This window comes from Haliaeetus albicilla, chromosome 12 (genome assembly GCF_947461875.1).
Source record: "Haliaeetus albicilla chromosome 12, bHalAlb1.1, whole genome shotgun sequence".
NCBI classification, from domain to species: Eukaryota; Metazoa; Chordata; class Aves; order Accipitriformes; family Accipitridae; genus Haliaeetus; species Haliaeetus albicilla.
This window is the reverse complement of record NC_091494.1, coordinates 21901527-21928240: the sequence shown is the minus strand read 5'-3', so window position 1 is coordinate 21928240 and position 26714 is coordinate 21901527. Positions and strand designations below refer to the sequence as shown.

Genomic DNA, 26714 nt, shown 5'->3' with positions numbered 1-26714 from the left:
TCTCACATGCTCCGGGAGGGCGATGCGGCTCCCCGCGTCCCGCTGAGCGAGGCCGCGCTGCACCCCGCCGGGGCTGCCCTGCGCAGGGCAGGGGGGGCTGCCTGCGCTCTGCGGTTGGCCTTCCCCCCCCTCCCCCGCCACCGCCACTTCTGCCCGTGGGGGTTTTCCTATTTTATTTGCCTTTCTTTTATTTGGGTTTCTTTTATTTGGGTTTCTTTGGGGTTCATTTACCCTTCCTGGGGAAGAGGGAAAAAAAAAAAAAAAAAAGCCGCCGCTCCCTGCACCGACCCCCGCGGCGGGCTGGAGAGGCTGATGCGGCCGCTAAGGTAAGCGGGGCGGGGGGCTGCGCGGGCCCCCCCCCCGGCCGCATGCTGCCCCCGGCTCCCTGCATGGCCCTTCCTCCGCGGGACCTGTTGAGGCTGTCGCTCCCGGTCCCCGGCTGCCTCCTCCCCCTCGAGCCGTTTTTGTAAGGAACCTCGATTCTTCCCATTTTCTCTGCCCAGCTCGCTCCCTCTGTCCGGCTTGATACTAGCCTGGCGTGCATGCGGTTATTCATTTATCCTCCCTTCTGATGGTTGCCACTAAAAATGCACCCTGCTGGGCTAAGTCAATCGAATAATTCCTTGCAGACCGCTGATGAGAACTGCAAATATCCTCCCCGATATTTTCCCCTTTCCGTTGGATAGCTCATCCCGGGGCTGATCGCGATTATCGAGACCGGAGTGCTTCGCTTGCAGAGACACAAAGCTTTCCCTTAACTCCCGTGGTTGCAAAGCGCTGGGGTGTTCGCAAGCTCCGAGTGAAGCGAGGGGGATGGGGGGGTGTAACAGCTGGACAGATGTGGGACACGGGCAGGGACGGCCACATCTGTGCGCAGGGAGAGGATGGGCAGTCTGGCCGGGGGGAGACTTTGCTCTTGATGAACTGAGTCCGTAAATAGCCCATAACCTCAGCCGGGAGCCGGGGGGGGGGGGGGGGGGGAGCAGAATATAGCCCCCAGTCAGGACATTTCAGAGGCAGCAGCCAGAGCAGTCCCTGTCGAGGCTTGCTTCCACACTTGGGACCTGCACGTTGCCCTTCCTAAATATTATATACATGTAAGTAAACCGGGCTGTGTTTGCAAGACAGGTGCTTTTTGTTGTGGTGGTGGTTGCAAGGCAGGAGATGAAAGTTTGGTGTTGTTTTGATGTGATTCTTGATTGCTGCCTGTTGGAGTAATTGCATCGCAATTGCTCAGAGGTAGAATCAATTTCCCCAAATTGAGATTTTAATGGGAGCTCGCAAGCTGCTGTTATGTCATGTGGTTTAAGGCGGCGTTGGATTGCATTTATTTTATAAACTGGGTACCTTCGCAGACGGCGTAGGGATAATAGCACCACCCAGCGGGGCCGCAGTCCCAGTCCCAGTCCCAGTCCCAGTCCAGTCCCAGTCCAGTCCAGTCCCGTCCCAGTCCCAGCTCCAGTCCCAGCCCCAGCCCCAGCTCAGCCCACCCCCAGCTCCAGCCCCTGTCCCAGTCCCAGCCCCAGCCCTAGCCGAGCCCCACCGGGCACACCCGGGAGGACTCCCGGTGCCACCTCCAAACTGCTCCCCCTCCACAAAAACTCCCAGTCTCATTCGTTGAAATACCTATAGAGGTGCTGGATTAAAGTTATTTGGGTTTGGTTGGGGTTTTTTTTCCCCATAAGAAGGCATGCCTCTTTCTCAGATAATAAGGAAAAAGTTTTAAATCAGCTGATGGAACTGTCACTTAGTGTTTCATGACCGAGAGCACAGGAAAGGCGTCGTGCGGTGGGTTGTATTTCTGGCCACTGCTGTCAGGAATTGACAGAAGGGGACCTGGGAAAGGTGCTTGGGTTTCACAGAGCTTTTTCCATAGGATCCTTCAAACACCCCTTTCTCAAAGGGCTGAAGATGTAGATTTGGAAACACTCGATGCCATTTCCCACCTTTAAATGAGATCCAGGAGATGTCCTTAGCTGACCTGTAGGCTAGAAGAGGGGGGAATTAGGGAGCTATGTTTGCACTTTCTCAAGATACCAGTAGTGTTTAAGAGCAGCAGCAAAAGACTGTCCCATTACACAGACTGAATTCTGTCTCTGCTGACTAACACCCGGTTCTCTGCAATTCTTCTGTGCTGTTCATTTTTTGGCAGTTCAGATTTATCCATCTTTTCTGCTGAGCTGACATTTGGCCATTTGAACTTGCTCTTGGGAACCTCCCAGCCCACCTTTTTTTTTTCAGAGGGCAGCCCAGATGTGAAGAAGATACACTAAAGAGATATTGCTTGATATTTACCCCAAAGAGGAGACTGGGCCAGGAAGACCAGCTCCCTGCAGAGAACTAAATACACAGATGGCGAATTCCAGCCAGCCCTCCAAACACTGCTGAACAAGGGGTGGTTACATGCTCCTACGTGTAGGAGTCAGGCCTCACCCCACGGGGCTTTGCAAGCAAGGGAAAGAGAGAGTCACGAATGAATGCCACCACTCAAAAAAAGTTGACGTGATGAACTCTATTTGCCTGAAAATATCCCTGCTTGTTTTGCTTTCTGTCATGGGTGAGACTGGAAGTTTTCCACCAGCCCATCTTCCCTTCCCCTTGTCCAGCCTGGGTGGTTGTGAGCATTTAGAGGTGACTTTTATGCCTGTGAGCTTGGAGCACGCATATCGAAGAGAGAGCCTACAGCAGGGATACTCACAGCTACTTCAGTTGGGGCTGCTGTTAATCGGTGGATGCAAAGATGCAGGTCAACAAAGCATTCTTACTATTTTATTTATTAGTGTTACAAAGCTATATTTTATTCCACCTTCAACCCACTGGCCTCTTTTTACACAGCCAGATTAGTGAGTCTAATGTTCACAGGGGCAGCTGTGGGGAGGTGGATTAGCTAAACCAGCAAACTCTTCTCTGCGCTTTGCTATGCAGGAGTGGGTTGGTCTTCAAAGCCCAGCTCGGTGCCATCACCTCCGCCTGCCCCATTCAGTTACTGCAAAAGTTGAGTGCAGGGCACTAAAGAGAGCTTGGGGGGACCCTTTCCATCAGCAGCTCTACCAGGCGTTGTACTGGAAGGCAACAGGTTAGGAGGGAAGGGGGTTTAGCCACATATTTGGCAGGTTCGAGGTGCACAGCTCAGGGAGAGCATCTGCTTGTGCTGTCAGCCAGGGAAACTGTAAAATGATAAAAAAATTTGAATGATGAGTAAAAGGAAGGTCTTTAAAATGAACTGCAGTGTTTTCCAGTATTGCAAACATCAGAGGTGTGGCTGTTACTGCAGAAAGATGAAGGGGTTTTTTTGGTTTTTCATCTTGTTCAGAGGTTTTTTTCTTTAGTAAGGGAACCGTTCAGAACACAGGTATTTAGTTTTACTTCCACAAACCTTTCGGGATCAGTTGTCAAACCTCCCCAGACAACAGTTTGGGGGTTTCCACTCCAGACTTCCTTTCTTCCTCCTTTAGGGAGTGATTTGATTTTTGCTGCTCACCCCAAACACTATCATTGCAGAACTTTTCAGGATTAGCTTCCTGCACGGGTGATCACAGCTTACCCCAGCCAGGCCATGAGCAGCGTTCATTAAACGTCTCGTCCTGAGGCAGAGTAGGCAAAGGCACATGCTTGAAGCTGTGCGGGGACACTTGCGTGAAGAGTGGCCACGCAGAAAGTTCACGGGAGAGTCAGGAGCAGACCAGCAGCCCTGACATCCATTCCTCTAACTACTAGTTACAGTCCTCGGAAATACCTATGTTTACTATTTTAGCCATATAATTACAGGTAGTGAATAATTCCATTAGGAAGGCTGTAAGGGGAGGTATCATCTGTAAACCTTAGGGTTCAAATTAGACACGTTCATTCAGCCCCGTTGAAGCCCATAACCATGCCCAGTGTGACGCAGGGCAGAGAAAAGTAAGGTTCAGATGAGTGATCCCAGCTGAGTTTCCCCTGGGAACTGGGAATCTTCCTGCTCATATTGCAAACACCTCAGAGAATGCTATCAGCTAACCCCAGCTGTGATTTGCATGTCACCCCTCCGTAATGACACCAAACACGAGAATCAACGTGTATGTGACCACGGAGGTGCCTTTGCCCCCGGAGCTGAGCCTCTGCACAGCGTAACTCCGCTGTGCCTCAGAGGTGTTTGCATTTTAGCGGTGGGTGGTTTCCCACATACTGTTTGCAGAGAGCATCGGGCTCGGTGCTGCCTAAACAGGGAGACCCGGCCGGCCTTCGAGAAGGAAAGAAGCTGGGGAAAACGTAGTCGCTCCTCCAAGCCTAGATATCTCCATCAGGCAAGGCAGAGATCTGATTTTACACAGCCTGTGATTCAGTAAGCAATTTAAAGGCCAGGTCTTTGATTCAGCTAATCAGAAAGGTGAAGGTTATTTGAAAAGCATGGAAGGGGGAGCAGGATTTCAGAAACACACCTTATTTGGGGCCTTTTCCTGCTCTGCAGTTACGGTTTGGACACATCTGTTGTTTTCTCCAGTGAAATCCGCTGCTTTGATCGGTGCCAAAAACAGCAATCCCATTTGCAATGCATGATGCAACTGAGCAAAATCAAGGAGAAATTTTTACAAGCTGGAGCCAGGGGCATCGGACCGTTGCCTTATGGCAGCGCAGTTTTCGCTACACCAAAGGCAGAAGCTCCAACAAGGGCCTTATTTTAAAAATAATGCTTCAAACTGGATTCCAGTCTATTGTCAGCTTGCCCCAAAATGGCAATACCAAAGTGGCTCTTCAGGTCAAACAATCAAGCCAGCCTTGCAGCAGCTATTTAGCAGCTGGATTTTAAAAGTTCATAATTCAGATTTTTTTTGAGTTAAAAATAAATAGATCATGCTATATGTCATCAGCCAGGATAATAGCAGAAGTGATGTTCTTCAGACTGAAATAAAAGCAAAAGTTGCATTGCAAGAGGACAGAGCGAGAGCAAGAGGAAGGGATCTGGGGTCTGAAATCCCATCCCCTGGATCTTTCCCCCCGCCTGGGCTCTCCCCAGCTCATGGACCCTCTCCCTCCTCCCCTCAGGCTCCTTCCAGCCTCCCCAGGCCCCTTCCAGCTCCAGCTGCCTACACATCCCATCAGCAGGCGTTTCTTCTTGGGTGGTAGCAGCAGCTGGCAGGGTTTGGACATATTTGCCCCTGTTTGACATCCCCCACAAAAAGGTGCTTGGAGTAGGCGTTCTTCCCACACTGCCTTTGCTACAGGTCTGGATCCGGCCTGCCAGCTTTCATCTCCTGCCCAGCTCAGCCCGGTCTGGCAGCTCTTCTGCACACAGGGCTCCTTCTGACTTTAGTGGACATCATCTGAGTGCAGCTGTAGGAGGATCGGGACCAAGACAGATCTCCAGTCAAGCAGGCAAGGCCTCAGGATTTTTGGATCCCATCTGGGTCCCAGATGGAAAAGCTTCAGCATTTTAATTCCTGTTGCAGCCGGGATTAAGCTCCAGTGAAGCTCCTTCTTCATTTGGAGGCAAGGGGGCTCAAACCCCGCAAGGAGAACTAGATAGGTATTAACAGGTATCTTTGCTTCTTCAATATTTACTCCCATCTCCTCTTCCTCACCTCGTCTTCCGTGGGATATTTGTTGTAGCTGAATCACAGATTCAGTCTGCGATAGGGAGGAGATCACAAACTCTTACTGGAGATTTCAAGATACCATCACTCCAGAAAAGCATCCTTAAGGGTGTTTGTGAGGTGGAAGAGAAGGGGGTTTCCAAGAACAACTAGAAGCAAAGTCCAGGAGCATCCCTGGCCTATACCAAGCTGCAGGAGGAAAGACCCGTTATTAAAGGGCATTTACAGAGGTGGGAGAAGGGTTGTATAAAACAACCAGCATGCTTTTGTCCTTTGTATAAGATCCCCAAGAAAAAGGAGATGAAACATTAGGATGGCAAGGGGGCACTCAGTCAAAGGAGGGCTAATTATCTAAAACAGGGAAGTTCAAGCATATTAATTAAAGTGTATTACACCTGTGGGCACTCTCATGCAGAAGTGAAGTTGTCTTAGTTCACTGTGGCTAAAACACACTTCAGGGGAAATTTTAAATAGATCCAAGTGGGCTGCTAAGGGGATGCCTCCCTCCTGGCCTAGCCCTTTCCTGGGTGGAACAGACCCCTGGGATGGTAGGGCTGCAGATCCATTCTGCTCACCTCCTCACGCTGTGGCAGTGCGGGAGGTGGAATTTTGAAGCCCAGCAGGCAAATGCTTGTGTGCTTCAAGACGCCGCTCCATCTACATGGCCCACGAGCAGGGAGGGTGCTCCCAGGACTGCCATCTGCCCGAAGGGTCTCTAAGGGGTGCTTGCAAAGTGAGACCCCCAGGGCAACTGTACCAACACAACCGGTGAAACTTTCCCCCAGCGAAAACTGAATGTCCAGGTCTATACGCGGGCTGGTGGTGCAGACTAGGCTGTGGTGGAGGTCCTGAGAGAGCATAGGTATATAGTAGTCCTCGCCATCAGTCCTCAGCCGGCTGGCAGCTGGATCCGGGGACCCCCAACAGTCGTCCCCCTCTCCGAGGAGTGTCGGTCTAATGATAAGGATCTGTGAGACTTGCTGTTTCTGAGTCATCTGGGCTTACTTCACCGCTGCCAGCGCTGGTACAGGTGAATGACCTGGAAAGGTTGTGAAACGCTCACACCTACCGCACAGCCAGGGCTGGGGCGGCATGGAGGAGCTCCGTGTGCTGGGGGGGGCCATGCCCCAGCGGGCCGGGGCCGCAGCATCGCTCTCGCAGTCCCTGCCCCGCACGAGCTGCCTAGCGCCTCCCTGCCTCAGTTTCCCCCATCTGCCGTACAACGGCCTTTTTGCCCTAAACTGCTTAATTTTGGGGAAATCCAAAGTGCTCTTGTTAGGCCCGCGGCAAAGAGGCAGGGAGGGCACGCCGGGTGTCAAGACCCCGAGGGGGTGGGAGGAAGCCCCTCTCCCGAATCGCAACCGAGCTGCGCTGCATGACGGCGGGGAGACAGGGCAAAATCTCGGCCCTTCCCGCAGCCCATCCTGCGTGGGACCCCCGCCACCCCACCCCTCCCCCGACCCCCCCCCGGCCCCCCTTCCCCACAGGGCGCGGGAGGGTTTGATGGCTCGACCCACAGCAACAACGCCCCTCGCCCGGGTCGCCCAGGCTCTTTCTTGCCCTCTCCCTCCCATGGCTGCGGTGCTCGGCGCTCGTTCCTCCGCCCCTTCCACGCCGCCGGAGGAGCATGGCCGGGGAGGCGGGCGGCCGCGCTCCGGAGTGGAGGAGGCGCAGGGAGAGGATGCAGACATTGGAAGGCAGCCGCGATGATTGATGGTTTGGGCTGTTTTGTAATGGGAGGGGAAGGAGAGGAGGAGGAGGAGAAGGAGAAAAAGTCTGTGTAATCTTTCAGTGCGGAGGCCACCGGAGCCCGGAGCTGGGGCCGCCCGTCCCTGCATCGCTCCGCGGAGCCATGTGGGGCTTTTGATTTTTGATTTTTTTTCCAATTCTTTCTTTCGATTGATTTATTTTTCCCTTTTGTTTTTTCTCTTCCTCTCTTCCCTTCTCCTTTTTTTTTTTTTTTTTTTTTCCTTTTTAAACTCTTCTTCCAGGGAGAGGATAGTGGTTAAAGCTCGAGCTGGATGGATGGGTATGGGGAGAGGGGCAGGATCCACAGCCCTGGGACTTTTCCAAATCCTCCCTGTCTTTCTCTGCATCTTCCCTTCAGGTAAGGAACAGCCTCTTTATTTTGAAGAATTTTTTTCCTGTATTTCTCGCAGCCCTTGGATAGCCGCCTCGGTTCCCCCTGTCTCGGGGCCTCTTTCCCTCTCTTTGCAGCAGTTTGCCACATGTTTAAAAGAAGCAAGTGGGGCTCGGTTTCGGTGTGTCCCGTCCCCCCTTACTCCCTTTTCCCCAAGCAGTGGCGGTGGGTGTTTTTCCTTGACCTCATCTTCTTTGTCTCCCTGCTGCCTCATCGCACAAGGAAGGAGATGGTCGAAATCAAAGCAATCCCCGGCGAAGGCAGCCGGGGGTTCTTCTGACAGCGTCAGGCAGGTTACGTTGTTCTCCCGTCCCCGTGTGTGCTCTGCGCCTCGAAAAGAAGGGGCCGGGGGCGGGGGACGACCCCCCACATGAACACCCCAGATGCCCGATGTCTGCCCTTGAGTGCAGCGGGGGGGGGGGCGCTCCGAGCCCCCCCTCCCCGGGAAGGGAAGAGCCGGAGAGCGGCTGCGGATGGGCTAAAGGGGCGGCGTTGCATTGCGATTTCGGGAAGGTGGGGGGTCCGGGGGGGTGGCCCGGCCCCCCGGAGCGGGGAGCACGGCCCCGGGGCTCACCTGGGCCGGGCAGCGCGGCGGGCGGCGGAGGATGCGCGGGCGGCGCGGAGCGGAGCGGGCTCCCCCTCCTCCCCGCCGCCCCCCAGGCCTCGGGCTGGGCTTTTTTGGGCTCCGCACCATTATTTCCTTGGAAAACTTGCTCCGGCCGGAGCGGGAGCTGGTGTGCTGTCCGAAGGCGGGATGGCAACCAAATGGTGCCGCAAGCGTCGGCTCCCCCGGCCGAGCCCGAGCCCCGCGCCCCCCCGGCCGCTCGCACCTATTGCCGGTCTCTGCCTCCCCCCTCCCCAGCCCCAGTTTGTTTGTATTGTGTCAGAAAAGGAGAGAATTTCAGAATTACAGCTGAAAACGCCATCTGTTTCCAATGAATCCCCCATAGTTTTTCACAATGTTTTTGGCAGATCTCTGCCTGCAAATTCCTTCAAGCCCCGAGTGCTTGTTTTTGTTGGGGGAGGGGAAACCCAGTCCACAGAGGCGGATTTGTTCCTTCCAAAACTCTCCAGTTTCTTTACCTCCCCCTTTTTTTTTTCATTTGCAAGGCGGGGGGGGGGGGGGAGAAAGCAGGAGGAGGAAAAGCTCTAACGCTTAAATCTCCCCGTTTATCTTTTTAGTTGAGTAAAACTTTCCTTTTCTGTTTATTAATTTTTAAAGCGCCTCTGCCTTTCTTTTGCATAACTGTAGGTGAAGCAGTCTTGCACACACATGTAGTAAATAAATAAATAACTGCTTTACGCCCTTCCTCCCCCCTTTGCCCTCCTAGCCCTATTGCAGGAAAGCGAGCCTTTTCAGCGCTGCCCTTAGCACTGAGGTGTCCCTTCGGACCCCACTTCTCCCCGGGGACTTCCCAGCAGGCTGAAAGCTGAACCCCCTGTTTTTTCTGGAAACTCTGGAGCTGCTCCCATATGTGTTGCTTAACGCCCTTTTCGGAGCGGTTGAGCTGCAAAGCGTTGAGGCTGTGAGATTTACGGTGCAAGAAAGAACTTGATAGGAGATCTGGCTGGCTGCTTTGTTTGATTCTCCCTTCAGCAGTCAAATAAGGTGCAAAGAACTGGCAGAACGAGGCGATCCAGAGCCCACGGGAGCAGGGCGCAGGCGGAGATGGTGCTCCCCGTGCGCAGGGCTGGGAGCATGCCGGGGGCTTTCGTTGAAAGCTTTTTGGGGTGGGAAGGTAGGAAAAAGGGGGGGGATTTATTCCCTGGCATATCCTTTGCCCCTTTTTCCCTGTGCTTCCTGGGAATTTGTGGGTTCCCAGCAGGTTCCCAGCCCTGAGGAAGCTTCGCACCCCTCCTGACAGCCCCGGGTGAGCGGGGCCACTGAAGGCTGCCCAATTGGGTGCTCAGCGTGTCAGGTCGGTGCCTCGCTGAGTCCTGCCCTGTTTATTTATTTGCTTAACCCCCTCCCCCTACGCACACACCCCGGGCTGGATTCCCGCTTGTGCTGCTCTCACACCGATGGCTTCACCCCACTGCCTCCTGGGCGGCCCCCACCGTCGAGCACCCGCAGGCCGAGAGCACTGCTTGGGTCCTCTCTGCGTGGGTCCCCCCGGCGGGGGTCAGGGTGACCACTGAGCATGGGGCAGCTGGGGAAGGAGGTTTGGGCAGAGCAGGCCACTGCTGACAGTTTCCCTGGCAGAAGTCCTGCTCAGGGCTTGTGCCAAGGCCCAGCATCGGATGCTCAGGGGTGCTCTCCCCTCCCAGCTGGGACCCTGACTTCCCGGGGTGCTCAGCTGACCCCTGCCTGTGCCTCCCAGTACAGGCTGTGCTGAGTTTTCTTGCAAATCCTTTTGTATCCTTTTGTACTTTCAAAATCTGGCCCTGGGTGTTTTGTCCCAGACGTCAAGCTTTGCTCTCTCCCTCGTACTCCACTTTGCTTTGGGATTTCCAGTTTGTCTTTGGCTTTGGTGTTTTGGCTGTAACACACTCCTGCCGCCGACAAAAATTGGGATTTTCTGCCGTTGGTCCATCCAGGCAATGAGGCTGATTCCAGATAAGGATCCATCCCTACTGGAGGTGTATTGGATCGGTTGATAAATGGCTTTTGTCTCAGCTGCAGGGAGGGACTTGATCGCAGCATTAAGCTGAAATTGAGAAGGGGAGCTTAGAGGCTGTTAAAACAACACCTCCCCAATGCTGCAAACGGGGAGCTGAGCTGGGGGCCGGGGAAGGTGGCGGCAGGGGAGGAGCGCGCCTGTGCAGGATGTTGTCAGGGCAGAGAAGAAGGGAGGGATTCAAACGTAAACCTGGAAATATTTTGGCTTCCCTGTTTTGTTGCTTGCTCGGAGCCCGTACTTAGAACAGGGAGTTCTCTGCCATTGCCAGCAAGGCTTGTTGTGGGGCTGGAAGGAGACGCCTTGTTTTTAATGCAGGTGGGGTGGATATGTTGCTTTTTTCCACAGAAAATCCTGAAATTCCTAGCCCTTGGTTACTGGGAATGGGGGGATATTAAGAGTGACTTTGGGTTCATCATGGCAGCAGCTGAGGTTTCCTTCTTTGTGGCCCAAACAGCTGTGCTGAGTCGGATGTGCACATGAAAGTGCTCACAGGGCTGGGCAGCCATAAAAACTTCCTAACCTGGGGGCTCTGCTCCATCTCTGCACCAACCTGCTGTCCCTGGAGAGCTGGGCTGCGGCACTGGATCAGGCCCCAGCAACAATGAGTTTTGTGGTCTTTCTTCTGGCTCCCTGATGGGCACATCCCATAAAGCAGCTGTAGGCTCCAACAGGGCAATGCATGGCCCAAGTGAGCCCCTCCTCAGTCCATCAGTCCTTAGGGAGACCCCCCAGCCAAGCCCTACAGCTCCCAAAGGATGAGTGCTAGCAGGACAGCAAAGAAGGTCAAAAACAAGAGGGTTTGATCCATCTAGATGGGTTTGATTGTGTTTGATTTGCTTTTCCCATTGGAGCAGACACCAAACTTGGAATAAGGAGGAGCGTGGGAACCCAGGAGCGAAAGAGCATCAGGGTCCCAGGTGGTTTGGAGGGGGCCGGGGTAAACTCAGGGATGCTGCAAACCAGGAGTGATGTGTGCTGGGGCAATGTGGAAGGGTTTCTGGGGAGGATGGGGGATGCTCAGAGATGAAGCTGTGATGGGGCAGGTGAGGGGTGGGTGCCCTGGCCTTTTTCTGGCTGTGCTGGCAAATCCTGTCTTGATGCTGCAGTTCAGGAGCAAGCTGTGCAGGCAGGGCCCTGCCTGGCCTTGCACAGCACCCGGAGCGCACTTGTAAGAGGAGAGCCCCTAAATGCCTTTAAAAGCTTTGTACCCTGCACTTGGCAGCTACTGGGATGAAAAGAAGAGGATATTTATTCCCTTGTCCGTGAGCTCTCAAAATAACAGGGCGTTCGATTGTAGCCTCAAGATTGCTTTGCACTCAAGTGCAGCCCGGCTGAGTAAATCACTGCTTCACCAGCTGAAATTCCTGCAGCAAGGGGGAGAATTGAATTATGGCCAACTGCAAAACCAGATGCCATCCCCTTGATGAAGTCATCGGGCTCTTACTGCGGAGAACAAGCTGGCTCCTACACACACGCAGCCCTCGTAGGCGCAGACTGAGCCGCTCTGTCTAACGGCCTGGCCATGGTGTGCGGGGCAGCTGGAGGCTGGCATCCCTGCAGATGCGAGAACAGCAAGTCCTTCAGGGCGGAGCACCACAAGGGTGTCAAGTCCCACTTTCTGCTGCATGAGCATCCAGGGGAGTTTGGCCATTTAATTCCCAGCAAGCAGGGAATTCCTATCTCTGCATATATGGGGGGTTTATGGGTCAGGCAGAGATCAAGCTTCACTTGAGCCCAAAGTATTTTCTCCTCCCTTGGTTTCCTCTCCTTCCTGGACAGCTGTTGACTTTGGTCCCCAAAGCCCTAGTAATGATCTACGGCATTTTGGGGTTTGGACAAGCTACCTTTTTTCTTGCCGTGTGACACACTCCAGCCAGCCCTTTCTGAGATGATGAGGACGTGCAGCAGCACATTTTAGGGACGGATCCTGGCTCTGGGCTTTGCCAGCCCACAGTGATGTGAGAGCACCACTGTGCTGGCGATGGGAGGGTGGGGAGCAGTGGGACTGGGGAGGAGGGTTCCAGTTAGAAAGTTACTTTTTCTCTTAAAATTAAAACCTGAGTCCAGAGGGGCCATCAGTCAGATACATTTAAAAATAAATAAACCTCGGAAGGTCTGTGGCTGTGAAGGAGGAGCAGATATTGTGGCTTCCATAGGGCACGAGTGATGGGGAGCGACTCTGGTGCCGGGTGGGAGCCTAGCCTGCAGGAGGGGATCCACTAGATCCCCTGCATCCCCGGGTGCAGGTCCAGCATCGGTCAGGTGTTCGCATGGGTTTTAGGTGGGCTCATGGGGCTGTTGACTGCCAGCCGGGCAGCTGCCACCCCACGCCCTGTGCACAAACCAACGCCTCCGATTGAGATGCCGCAATTTTTTGGCAGGCGTTTAATTGTATAAATTTGCCTCATCCAGATTTATGTGCTCCGGGCTTTTCTCCATCTCCTCGTTTCGTGTCTCATTTACCTCTGCGTTTGAAGGGTTGAAATTTCACAAGAGCATGGCAGGGATGATTATTCCTAGAGGGAATCCACACCTGTGAGCAGAAAGCGTTTCCCTGCCAGCCCCGCCACGGCCTGGGTGAGGGGGAGGAGGGCGAGGGACCCACTGCCACACCTGGGGGGCCCCCAGGCACTGGTGGGTGGCAGCCGTGTCTTCAAAGGCACCCTGGGAAAACAGCTTCGGCGTGGGGAGAATGATGTCTGCTGGAAACCCAAAACACTTGGCGATGGGGGTGGCTGGTGGAGGTGGCCTTGTTTGGGTACCGCTGCTTCCGAGGGACGGGGACATGGGTGGTGTTGGCTGGGGGAGGAAGCTGAGGGTGATGCTTCAGGCGGGGGATAAAAGAGCGAATGCACCTCTCTTCCCACTGGGCTCGTCTTGGGTGAAACCCTTCACATCCTCAGTGTCCTCATTGTAAAATGGAGCACTCCCCTCAAGGAGATTTACCAGCTCTTGAGAACTGTTGGTGAAAGTGGCTGGGCGCTCCCCAGCTGGGAGTCAGGTGTGCAGCTCCAGCACTGCTTTCCAGCCCACGGCACACCATGGCGGGGAGCCAGCTTCGTTAGCATCCTTCTGCAGATGGAGAATCAGAGGAGATGGCTTCCCTCCCTCCTCATCCTCCATCCACCAGTTGTGGTGGAGCAAAACCTGCATCGTCTGAACCATCCACCAGTGGTGCTTCCTCCGAGCAGGTGAAAGCTCAATGGTTGCAGCAAAAGCAATGCTGAAGCCGCAATCCCAGGATGACGTTTTAAGAGCAAAGTCTATAAACGCTGGTTCCTCCTTTCGGCCCATCATGCCTCCTGAACTTCCCAAGCTTTGCCGGTCATTCTCAGAGGAGCATCGCCAGCCACTTATGGCCCCAGCTACGAGCTCGATGGTTGATGCCCTCTCCAATGGTGTCTGCTCACCCTTCTCCCTGCATGGGGATGTCGAGGTGAGCCTGGGGGAGCAATGCTGGCCAGGGGAGGCTGGGCAGAGATGCATTCACCCCTGCTAAGCATGCTGGGTCAGTGGTAAGCTGAGTCTCTGAGCCAAAAGAGCTGACTAAGTGACAGGAACAATCGAGGGCTCCATCAGCAGCATCCAAGGGTTCACGCTGTTGACGGTGAAGACACTGACTCTGCTTTTTTCCTGCCTGTGCTTGCCCTGTGTCTCCACGGTGCCTGGAGAGGAGAAATGAGGGGCCATGAACTTGGCACGGAGGACAAAAGGGAGTTGGCCGTGGCAGGTCTTCCAGATGCGTTAGTGATTGACCCAGGTTGAAGTGAGAAAACTCCTTCTGTGTCCCTTTTTTGACTTAAAGAAATTGGGGAAAGCCTTTCCCCAGCATCCTTTTGAGCAAGACAAGGACTGGGTTAAAAGAAGCTGCATGGATTGGGGTGTGCTCTCGGATACATCTAGAGTCACTCTGTCAGTACGTCCTTTGCCTGGATTTAATGCATCTGCTGCTTTTGCCAGTGGAAGAGAGCACAAAAGCCAGGCCCCAGCGTGGAAGGTGGCCCCTCGGAGCCAACCTCCCCATGCACGCCCTTGCAAAATATGAGCTCCAGCTCTTTAAGAGAGTCAGGTTTATTTTTCTCCTTCAGTTCCCTCCTCCCGGTCCTCCCCCCACTTCAGTGCAACTGAAACCTGATCTAATCCCTTTGCACATGGGTAATTTATTGGTCTATTGGGCTTTTCTTGATGGCAAATTGCATTGTCTTTCTTCCTGGGTTGAGGCTTTGGAGCAGTTTGCTGCATTCCTGCAGCTCTTTTCTCAGGGCTGATCTTTCACACCCCCTCTGAGCACAGTCAAATCAGTTTTATTGGGCCTCTTTGTTATGCAAACAAGGCAATAATAACCAGGCTATTATTCTGCAAGATTGTGCTTGATTAACAGTTCAAAGGAGGTCGCTGGAAGAGCCCGGCGCTGCCATCCCGCACAAATCCTTTCACGAAGCTTGGGTCAGGTGGCCCTTGGGTCTTCCTCACCCCACGGTGCCCTGTGGGGCTGCAGGAGACCTGCCTCTGCCCACGACACCTCATCGGTCAGGGCTGCGGGCGGCACTGATGGGCTCGTTTCTCTCCCTGTTGTGATGAGGCGCCAGTTGATGCGTGTCGTAAAATAGAATCATAGACTGGTTTGGGTTAAAATAGAATCAGACTGGTTTGGATTGGAAGGGACCTTTAAAGGCCATCTAGTCCAACACGCCCTGCAATGAACAGGGACATCTTCCACTAGATCAGGTTGCTCAGAGCCCAGTCCAACCTGACCTTGAATGTTTCTGGGGATGGGGCAGCTACCACCTCTCTGGGCAACCTGTGCCAGTGTTTCACCACCCTCTTATTTCTTCCTTATATCTGGTCTCACAGCCCACATGGGCACCAAGATGTGGGACCAGCATGACTGGCATGTGGGGTGGCTCCTGTAGACTTCCCCACTGGGACATGGACAGCATGAGTGGTTGGACTCAAAGGGCTGATGTCTTTCATCCTCTCTGGTTTTGCTTTGGACTCCTGAAATCTTGCTGGAAGGGATCTTGTCAGCCAGTTTTTGGAGGAGCAATGTGATTTTTTTTTAACTCTTTTGGGGTCATTTTGGTACTGGTGGTGACTGCTCTCCACCCAGGAGCTGAGCAGCCCACATCTCCTTGAAGCTGCAAGATGTTGCTGGTATTTAGCACCACCAAGAATCGTGCCTTTCCTATTCAGGTGTCAGCATAAATATGTTTATTTAGATTACTTAAATAAATATGTGTTTAGGAGCCTAAGCCTAGGTGCTCAGATCTGAGGCCAAAGGTAATTACGTTTTACTGTGTTCTCCGAAAAAGCCTTTTACTGCATGTGTGAGGCTTGCACATCTACACTTCAATCCATATATTTGGAAAGACACGGGATGATGTATTTGCATCACATGTGGGTGATGAAATACTTTCCAGCCCGTTAGTAACCAAGAGGATATTAAACAACATCTCTTAGCAGTGAATGCTTTAAAATTAACAGGTCTGGTTAACATGCACCCAAGAGTCTTAAAAGAATTGGCTTTTGCTTACTGAAATTAATTTCCAGTAATTCTCTTTGCTAGAGAAATTGCAGGAGAACAGATGAATTGTTGATTTTGTGCTAGTTTTCTGAAAGAGCGTGATTTGGGTAAATGAAATCCGGGTAACCCAACACCAGCTGAAGGGAAAATAGGGGGCACTGATAATTAAAAGGCTGTATAAGTTAGATGCATGCATATAATATGTTTGAACACTTAACTTTAAGAGTGTGTAATATAATGTACCAATGATGAGGGCAGAGCAGCGGGACCTGGGTCGTGTGATACCCCAGGCCCCTGGGTGTGTGTTTGGTGGACCACAGGATGCTCGCAGGATGGAGGACCAGTGCTTTGCAAACCGGGAGCTCTGGAAAAGGTCATGGCCAAACACCACATCTTGGTACCTGTCACAGTGCAATGCCCTGGCAAAAAGGTTGACCTCTGGAGAGTGGCGAGCGTGTGTCCTGCATCCGTATCACCCGTCAGGGTGGTAGGTTTTGCAGGAAACAAGCCTGCAAGGAGAGGGGGGTCTGATGGTCGGGCTGGGCAAACACCTTCCAGTGAGAACTTAAAAGTGCAAACCGTTTACCTTATCTATAGGACTGTCAAGTTACTTGATTGCGGAGTGTAAATATCTTTGTGGGAAACATACTGGTTACTAACAGACCTTTTACAGCTTTGGAGAAAATCACTGGTTCTTTTTATGTCCTTACAATGAAGTCAGATAAAATCCACTTAGAACCAAGACCCGCATTGTAAAGGTGATAAACTCCTGAAACAGCCCGCCAAGGAAAGGGGTGGCTTTTCAGACCACAGAAGTCCTCATAGGAGGTATACCTGAGCAAACGTGGGGCACCGGGCTATGCACGGGGTGGGGGGGGGCTGTCTTAATGCAGGCAATTTAAGGATTTCTGGCTTTAAACTTTCCGAAACCATTGGTTTCAAGATACCAAAGGAAATTTTGTTCCTGGTTTGAGTGGCACCAAGCCCTTGAACAGAGAGGATCATGGGGAGGTTGGGAGGTGGCTGGGCTACCAGGGCTTGAAGTCACCTGTCCCTCAGGATGAAGGACCCTTTGTGATGGACAAGGGTGGTGGCATCGGTGGTGGCATCACCGAGACCCGAGGGTGTCTCAGAGATCCCAGGAGAGCCTTGCTGGGTTCCTGCTTGAGAGGGGTTTGTTTCCGTGCTAAGTCATCTGCGGTTGAAAAACAGATCCATTGTGAGTCAATGGAAAATAGATTATGCAAAATTGAATAAACATCATTTCTTGGCCTGGGTACAAATGAGCCTGCACCACTGTGCCAAAGCTGCTGTCAGAGGGGACGAGGCAAGGAGTGCTTGTCGGGAGAGGGTGGTGTTTGCTTTCCTCCACAGCTTTTATCCGTAGTGGTCCCTTCCCAGTAGTGCAAGGGATTTGCCAAACCCAGTGGCCACTGGTGTGGTTGGAGAAATGTCTCGTCTATGGGAGAGCCCAGGCGTGAGCGGCCGGGGAGAGTGTGTGGCCCCACTCGCACACCGCCGCTGTGGCTGCAGCACCTGGCTTTGGAAATCTGGCCTTATATGGGGCCCTGAGCGAAAGAGCAAAAAGGGGACTGGTGCCAAAACCGGAGCGATAACATCTTAAAAGAACAGCGCTCCCCCTTCAGGCCCAGGGAGGAAGGAGATGGGCTTCCCTGCCCTCGGTTTTGTTGGGGTTTTTTTAACTCAGTACCTTATAAAGTCATGCGTGACCCTGGGGCAGTGCGGCAGCGAGGGATGCTTGGCAGGGGGATGTGTTCAGCGCTGAATTTTAGGGGGCTGTTTTGCAGCAGCCCGCTCTGTCCATAGGCTGCCACAGCTCATGCTGGCGTCTCCTGATCCAAGCGAACGAAGCATGTCCTTAAAGAGCAACAGGCTATGGCTTTATTCCTACTAAAAGGTCCCATCTACACAGCAGCTGAAGGGCTGGAGCAGCCTGGGCTCTGCAAGCTGCTTGCTGGACGGGCTGCTTTGCACAGTGCATCCCGGTGCCTTACCGAGCTGTCAGGTGAAGTGGGGTGTGTGGGTCCTGCATGTCTGGGGATGTGTCCTCCAGCTCCTCCCAGGGCTGTGCTGGCAAGTCTGTCTGCAGTGACAGCGCGTTCGGCCGCATGCAACCTCAAGGCATCCTCAAGCTGTACATTAGCATAACTACTAGGAGAGCAATGGTTTTAACTGCTTGATGCCACAACTCTTTGGGATAACTGGCAATGGTGGCACTGGTCACAATCCTGCACGCTTTTTTGACTCCTGCCTTCCACCAGGAGGGTCCTGGGGGACCTGCAAAGCTATGCTCGCAGTCTCTTGTCAGAAGGAGTCAGATGCAATTTCCTTATTTTCCACCCTGATAAACCCACACCATGAGCGTCTCGCCCCGAAATGCCCCTGCTTGCATTCCCCATGCCAGCAAACTCACTTGCTCCTGTCACTCCAACTGTGCTACTGTGTGCAGTTGCCTTGCATTAAATACCATCCCTTACTTGTCCCTCTGAGTTTAGGCACTGTGCTAGCTATAGCATATTCCAACAGTCGTGTTTGAATGTATAGCCTCCAGAGCCAAGGCAGGCGGTGCTGGGGAGCCAGGCTTTTCTGTGTGCTGGTAACAAGACATCATTTGCCTCACATCTCTCATCTAGGAGAAACACCAAGCAATACACACCATTGCAAGCCAGCTGGCTGTGATGGGAAGCCCCATTTTGATAAGCAAAATGTCTTTGGTGGAAAACCACACTCTTGGGGTGGAAAAGAAAGGGATATGAATAATAAATATTTTTAAATTTGACCCATATATGCAAAAGGCTTAGCAGAAACATGAGCCCACGTCCCAGGTCAAAAGTTTATTATCTCACCTCTGGTCAATGATTAGTTAAAGGCTTTCCACAGTGCTTCTTGCAAGTTTAAATGGGATGCTGCCAAGATGAAACAGCTCCTGGGTTCTCAGCTCCTGGATTTTTTAGTGCTGTTGCTAGCACCTGAGTTTATTAAACATGAATTTTAAAACTGTGAGGAACCTGTCACCATTTTCTATTTGCACTTCACCCTTCTTGGAAAGGGAGAGGAGACAGGCTTGTTTCTTAAAGCTGGACTGCTTAGTGTTTTATAGCCTTGGTCTTCCTTTCTGATTTTCCAGCACCAACTATGTTTAGGTTTCCAGCACTGCAGTGTTTAAAACTAAAACATACTGTTTTCCCTGAAACAATACTGGGGTTTGTAACTTTCTTTTTTAAACAAATCTGAAATGGTTTTGGCACAGATGCCTTGCCAGCCTCCTTCTAAACAAACCCGAGACAGAAGTATACGTGTATGCCTGCAAGAGGGCACCATGAAAGCATCTGGAAATGGTGGGGCTTGTGCCTTTTGTGCCTGAGCACATCCTGTCTCCAAGCCCTCCGAGGGTGTTGATTAAGAGGAGAGGAAGGAAAACACCATGAATTCTAAGTGGTGTGAGCCTGGGTTCATCCAGCAAGACTCCAAATTGGCACGGGCAGAGCAGTGACTGTGTGGTGTTCAGCGATGGCCATGTGCTTTTTGCACAGCTGCTTTCAAGTCTGCTCCAGGGAAGGCACACTGCCCCAGGGAGCAGATGTTGGGGGGGGGGGGGGGCGGGTAGGGGAGCAGGATCTGAATTTTCTTTGCCTTCCTCTGCCTTGCCAGCAAGCACCGGGACTCTGGCTGAGCCCAGCAAAGGCCCTGCTACCTTTGGCTTCACCTCCGCGTGGGCAATGCAAGGCGGGTGCGAAGGGGAGGCGGGTGCTCAGCTGGCATCCCCGCACCCTGCCGCACCGGTTTTTCTCCTCCGCCTCTTGTTCTCTCTCAGTGGGCCGTGGTGGGGAACGGGCTCCCAGGGCTGGGCAGAGCCACAGAGCAGTCAAGAAAAAGGGGTTTGGCTCCTGCTTCTTCTCAGGGTCACGGGGGCACTGGCAAGCACTGTTCCTGGCACCACTGCAGCCATGAGGATGGTGGGGTGGCCGCTGGCTCTGCTGCAGGGTTGGTCACGACACAGATTCTGCTCTAACCTCTGCACATCAACATGTGTCCGGGGCACAGTGGTCATGGCGGGGCTGGGTTTCCCCGTGCCCATGAAGGAGGAAAAGGAAGGCAGACAGATTTTTGCGCTGGTAGAGCTTGGTCTGGACACAATGCACAGTAATTCATGCAACACAGAGCTTTGAACGTCAAACCCTAAAAAGGCATTAAAACCCCCATTGCATCTCCCCCCACATTAATGATCCTCCTTTATCCCTGCTAATGAATATGTCCCATTCTTCCACACCCTGGTTTTCCCCCAGGAGCATTAATCTAAAGGCTGGATGCTCTTTCCCTTCTTGACTTAAATTGGAGCAGATCCTGTTGGTTTCTTTGGCTTTGATGCATGAGAGTTGGGTCATGTGAGATGGTCACATCTGGTAAGGAAGGCCCTGTCACGCGGTACAGCCAATGTCATGAGTTTGGGCTGCGGGAGGAGGACACCAACCTCTTCCTGGGGGTAGTGTTGGATGTCCCACACGCAGGCACGCAAGCATTGACCATCTTGTGTTTGCCTCCCCTCCTGCAGTGACGTCTCCATGCAAGATTCTCAAGTGCAACTCTGAGTTCTGGGCGGCCACATCGGGCTCCCACCACCTGGGCACGGAGGAGGCGCCTGAATTTTGCACGGCGCTGCGTGCCTACGCGCACTGCACCCGCCGCACCGCCCGCACCTGCAGGGGCGACCTGGCCTACCACTCCGCCGTGCATGGCATAGACGATCTCATGGTGCAACACAACTGCTCCAAGGATGGTCCCACGTCCCAGCCCCGCCTCCGGACATTGCCCCCCGGGGATAGCCAGGAGCGCTCCGACAGCCCCGAAATCTGCCACTACGAGAAGAGCTTTCACAAACACTCGGCCGCTCCCAACTACACCCACTGCGGGCTCTTCGGGGACCCCCACCTCAGGACTTTCACAGACACTTTCCAAACCTGCAAGGTGCAAGGGGCTTGGCCGCTCATAGACAATAACTACCTGAACGTCCAGGTCACCAACACACCGGTGCTGCCTGGCTCCACAGCCACCGCCACCAGCAAGGTGAGCCTCAGGCATGTCCCCGTGAGGAGAGGTGGGCAAGGGCAGAGGTGCTTCCGAACAGCCTTTCTTTCCACCATCTTTCTCCTCCACCAGTTGCACATCTCCTTGGGGTGGGTGAGACCGGGCGGGAGCTCCTCTGAATTTGACTGTTTGGCCCTAAATGTCAGACACCTGTCCTTCCTTTGTCTCCACCTTCACTTAATGGCCTGTGGTTTCTTCCTGAGCACATCCAGCCCTGTCAAGGTTAGCAGGCTGAGATGCTGCAGCTCAGAGGGCCATCATGGCCAAGGTGGGGGATTGCAAATTAAGAGGGGTCCCACCTGGGGGACTCCAGGTTGCTGTGAACAGCTAGACCAGGAATGATGGTGGCATCTTTTGGGGGACACCCAAGGTTCAAGCAAACCCAGGACTGCCCTCCAGGGAGGTTCCAGCTTGCATGGAAAAGCCTGGAGGGAGCTAAGCTCCTCACACTGCCTTCACCTCTGCCCAGGCTTGCAATTGTCTCTGTGGTTTGCAGCCAAGTCAAGGAATTTTGCGGGGCACAGTCTGTTCTGGAGGTGCTTTGACAGCCTAAATAAACATCCTGAAGCTACAAGGCAAACACTGAGAAAATCCAAGTGAAATTGTGCTGCTGTGATACAGCAGGACTTGTGTGGCATGGCCTCAGCTTCAGGAGAGACCTGGAGCTGATGAACTGTTATGTTGCTCCATGGTGCACAAGCTCGAAAGCTAACAGGCCACTTTTTGTGCCAAAAAACAGGGAGGCTCAGCAGGAGGCAATCTCTTGCTTTTGGAAGATGTCCTGTCCCATCGTGTCTGGGAGTTCTGCTTCTCCCTGCATGTGGGGAGAGGAGAGAAGCACTTGTAGGACAGGGACTGCTTCTCAGCTCTGGATGTGACCTTTTTAACCTGAGCTGCAGCTGGCATTTTGGTTTTGATCTGTCCCTAGTAAACCTCCTTAAAGAATCTTAATGATGCTCTCCACTCCTTACCTACCAAAAGACATCAAAACCTGCTGAAGCTTGCAAGGAAGCTTGAGGTAAGTGGTCCTTAAGGACCCTCAGGACCTGCAGTTTCTAGGCTGGATCCCAGGATCACCATCTTAATTGAGCCTTTTCACCCATTATCTGCCTCATGGGCTTGTGGTGAGGAGGGATTAGTCATGAGATCTGCAGCATGAGCTGTGGAAAGCATTACTGGGTCATTGCTAGAGTACCATGTGCTGTTGAAAAGGATGGGAGCCTCTCAGTCCATGGGGCTCTTTATATTTTTTGCATGATGTTCTCTGGTCTATCCTTCTTCCTCCAGCCAGAGGCAGGGCTGGACCCAAAGGAGGCAGCAGGAGGTCCGTGCGAAGGGTAGTGCAGCCTGAAACCCAGGCCATGGTGGTGCCTCATGACGTGGCTGAGGAGAGGATAGCAGGGCTGCTGTGGGGTGGGGAGCATCTGGGCACTCAGCAGAGGAGTGGGTGGGAGAGAGGGACATTGCCAGGGCTCTGGACAGCTCTGGGCTCCTTGCCAGCACCGCTGGGAGCAGAGGTACTGGGAGCCACCACCGTGCTCAGCCCAGTACTTGGGGAGCCTTAGTTTTTCCCCTCATACTGGCCCCTGGGAGATAGCCATCTCCTCCAGCCCTGCCCCAATCTGGCTGGGTCTCAGTCTGCCCCTTCATGGGGGACATGTGGCAGGAGGTCCCCCTTACCGCTCCTCCCTCATGGAAGGAGGTGCAAGAGGAAGAGCAAGTCTGCAAGAGGTGAAAGAGGAAGCGTAGTTTGCATAGGAAGAAGAGCAAGTTACTCTTCCTCCCATGCAAACTCTACTCTTTCTCCTCCTCATCAAGCCTTCCCCCTCCAAAGCCAGATCAGCAAGGGAAGAGCAAGCACTGTGAGGTTCTTCGTCCAGCAAGGGACCCATGTTTGACCCCAGCCAAGGGTGGGGAGCCGTGTTGGGCTCAGTCTGTCAGCCCGTATCACCCCTAGAAGGGCCTGCCTGCTCTAACATGCTGAACACGTGTGTCTGCATGGTTGAGATGGAGCATGATGTGTTCTGGGGCCCAGAGGAGAAGACTCTGTTGGTCTGTGAGTGGCCAGGGAAAGGAAGAGGTCCAGCCCTTGGGATGTAAATGCCATGGGAGCCAGAGGAGAAGCTCCACCACCTCTAAGAGAGGCAGGGCTCATCCCCTTCTGCCGTCTGCCAGGCCCTGGAGGCAAGACAGTGCTGCATGCGCGGGCATGCCGCCACAGGCCTGTGAGTAGTGATACTCCACCCAGCTCCAGCTACAAGGGAGCTCCTGTGTTGGGCCTGGAGATAACAGCACAGATCCAGGTGGTATGTTCAGTCCAGCCTCTGGGTCTTGACTCCATACCTGGTGTCCTCGTCCCTGTGCTGAAGCAGGATGGCCATGTCTGGGTGCCTAAAAGTTGGGGCAACTTCTTAGGATGAAGCGCCTGCCCATGAGCTGAAGGCCACGCTTCTGGCCGGGCTAAGCAGACAGCTCCCTCACCTCCCATGCCGCTCCTGTTGGTGGCTGTATGCTCTCAGGTGGTCGTCGCTGGTTGTAACCCTGTTCTTTTCTTTCCTCACCCACAGCTCACCATCATCTTCAAGAGCTTCCAGGAGTGTGTGGACCAGAAAGTGTACCAGGCAGAGATGGACGAGCTCCCCGCTGCCTTTGCTGATGGCTCCAAGAATGGTGGGGACAAGCACGGAGCCAACAGCCTGAAGATCACTGAAAAGGTATCGGGCCAACACATCGAAATCCAGGCAAAATACATTGGCACCACCATTGTGGTGAGGCAGGTGGGCCGGTACCTCACCTTCGCTGTGCGCATGCCGGAGGAGGTGGTCAATGCCGTGGAGGACCGGGACAGTCAGGGCCTCTACCTGTGCCTCCGCGGTTGTCCGCTCAACCAACAGATTGACTTCCAGACCATCCGCTCGGCTCAGGCCACAGAGGGTCGTGCTCGTAGGAAGGGGCCTAGCCTGCCTGCCCCCCCCGAGGCCTTCACGTACGAAACGGCCACAGCCAAGTGCAGGGAAAAGCTGCCTGTGGAGGACCTCTATTTTCAGTCCTGTGTCTTCGACCTCCTCACCACAGGGGACGTCAACTTCATGCTGGCTGCTTACTATGCCTTTGAGGACGTGAAGATGCTTCACTCCAACAAAGAGAAGCTGCACCTCTATGAAAGGACACGGGACCTGGCCCCGGGCAACATGGCTCCCTCAGAGACCACCCCCGCCCTCTGGGTAGCACTGCTGTGTTTGAGTCAGTTTTGGCTGTGCTTGTTATAGAGGTTTGCTCCTTCGCACCATGGAGAGCGGGGCAAGGGGAGCAGGAGAGAACCAGGCATGAGATGGCGGTGCTGGACAGTGGGAGGTTGGATATCAGAGCCACATGTGTTGTCCTCAGACCTCAGCCCTTCTCTTTCGCACCAGGTCCTCCGCCTTCCCAGCCTTTGCCTGGGAGGAACATGCTGCCAATGGGACCAGTCAGGAGTTTTTGCTGGACTGTACCTTGTCTGGACCTTCCTTACCTCCCTCTCTCCTCCTCCCACTCACGTGGGTGCCAAGGAGCCCCCACCTCCTTGTAGTGCTCCCCCAGGTCCCAAAAATGACATGGTGACTGTGACATTGGCGTGCGTGAACATGCCTTTATCTTCAGAGAGCAGAGCCTGTGAGGAGGGCACAGAGCAGCGAGACAGGGCCAAGCCTGGCCAGGACAACAGGGCTGGGCTTTCTGCTCGCCAGGGCCTTGCTCCTCTTTTTGGGCATGTCCTGCTCTGCCCGCAGCCCCGTTGTTGCAGAAAGTAGCGCAAGGGGCCGAAACGGTGGGGAATGGTCCCATGCTTGCCCAGCTGCCGGCGCCAGGCATCTTCTGGGTGGAAGGAGGACACATTCCTCAAGCCCCAGCTTATGTTTGCTGTGGTTCAAAGGGCATCTCCTATTTTAGCCAGTTCATTCGGCTGATTCACTTTTTATTTGTGGCTCCCTTGTCTCTGCCCAGACCCACTGAGGACTCCTGATGGCAACAGGAGAAACCTGGCCAGTATTCAAGCAGTTTCTGCAACTTCTGCCCAGCGTTGGATGAGTTCCTCGCACCATTTTCTCTCCGGTCCCCTAAAACCAGCAGCAGGGAGGCTGCTCAGTGGGAGACCTGATCCACACCTCCCTCCAGCCCTGCACCCACTTGCCTGCCTGCGGCTCGGCCAGGCCCTGGGACAGAGCAGGAGCATCGCACTCTGTTTGTTTGCTGCTAGGTCTCTGCTCCGCTCCTCATCCTGGGGCCACAACTTGCAACCCCATTGCGGACAAGTTGCACCTTAAGAATTGGAAATGGGGCAATGTTAGAAATCCAGCCAGGAGATGGGATGCAGCAGAGGACCCCCCCAGCTGCCTACATATGTCTGTTCCCTGCCTCAAAACCAAGGATAATCTCCTTCCCCCACCACATAGTGCTGCCCATCTCCTCCTCTCCATGTTCCTCTGTGGTTCACCTCATTGTTCACCGAACAAACAGCAAGACCACCTTTGGTCTGCATCTTGGAGACCTCCTGATGGGTTTCCCCTCCTTTCCTCAGGGGGAAGTTCCCAGAAACAAGCCCCAAAACACGTGTCACTCTTGGGGGCACCTCCTGCTCTCAAGGGAGGTCTCTGGGCATGACGAGACAAGCTAGCACCAAAAGAGGTGGGAACAGGCTACGTCTGGCAATCTGAACTGGTGCCTAGAGGCAGCCTGGTGTAAATATTCAACGTGACTATTCATTGTGTCCTAACAGCTCTAGAGCTCCATTTGTAAAGCAGCAGAGAAATGCAAAATTGTGTCAATGGATGTAATTTATATTGTCTCTTTAATATATAGAGCCCTGGCATTGATCTCGTGTGACTGTACAGATGAAGAGATGTAATTGGTTTTTAAATGTTTAAGGAAAGAAAAGAAACAAAGATGTGTTTACTACTTTGCTCCTTGCTTTGTTTGCTGGTGCCCCAGGTATTCTGTTTAGGGAGACTTTGAAATAAGGATATCACATTTTGGAGGCACTGAGGAGAGCAACCACTGGACCGCAACACAGGACAGTTTAGTTTCCCAATGCACTAATTGCTCAGCCAGGCTGATTTGGACTTTTTGTTTCCTTTGGTCAAGAAAGAACCAAGTTTTTGTCTTCCCTAGAAATCAAAAATGCAAGTTTTGAAAGCCAAAATTTGTCACTGGGTCAGAGGAAACATTTGTTTCTTGCTGTGTTACCCCATAGATAACAGCAGCTGCGCAAGGCATCCCTCAGAAGACACAGTGCTTCTTGAAAGCAGTCTTAGCTGGCCAAGCCACAGTGTGCCGACAAGTCAATACTTCCCTTAAGACCTCCCTTTCCTATAAAGTGATTACCCTATGGCTTGACGCACTGTGGTTTAGGGGTAATTTCCAGCCAAGGAAAGTCTATTTGATAATTATGGCATGGCTCAGTCCCACTGTCCAGGTGAGCACTCCAGTGGTGGCCAGCTGTTGTACGGTGGTTGGGGTATCCCTATTTTAGAAGCAAACAGTGAAGCACTTTATTTTGGTTGTGTTTGACCCAGTTCTGGTTAAAGGTGAAGTGTGGCCAAGAAAGACCCGATACTTGGAAACAAAAAAAAATACGTAGGCAAAGGGGGGGGGGGTTACAAGAAGGGCCCCCCCCACCTCCTCCCTGAGTTGAGACCCACGGGAGTGTCACCGCGTGTATATACTGTAAATTATTTATTGAGAAACGCAAGTAAAGTTTGAGGTTTTTTGACAATAAA

The 26714-nt window shown here is 53.2% G+C and overlaps 1 protein-coding gene across 1 annotated transcript; it reads left to right on the top strand.

Annotated features, from left to right (window-relative positions):
* RGMA (repulsive guidance molecule BMP co-receptor a) lies at nt 1-26714 on the top strand. The gene is given in 6 exon segments (XM_069798501.1): nt 1-118; nt 121-248; nt 250-326; nt 7562-7677; nt 20429-20940; nt 23529-26714. Coding segments are annotated over 6 exon segments (1647 nt in total). The 5' UTR covers nt 1-6; the 3' UTR covers nt 24231-26714.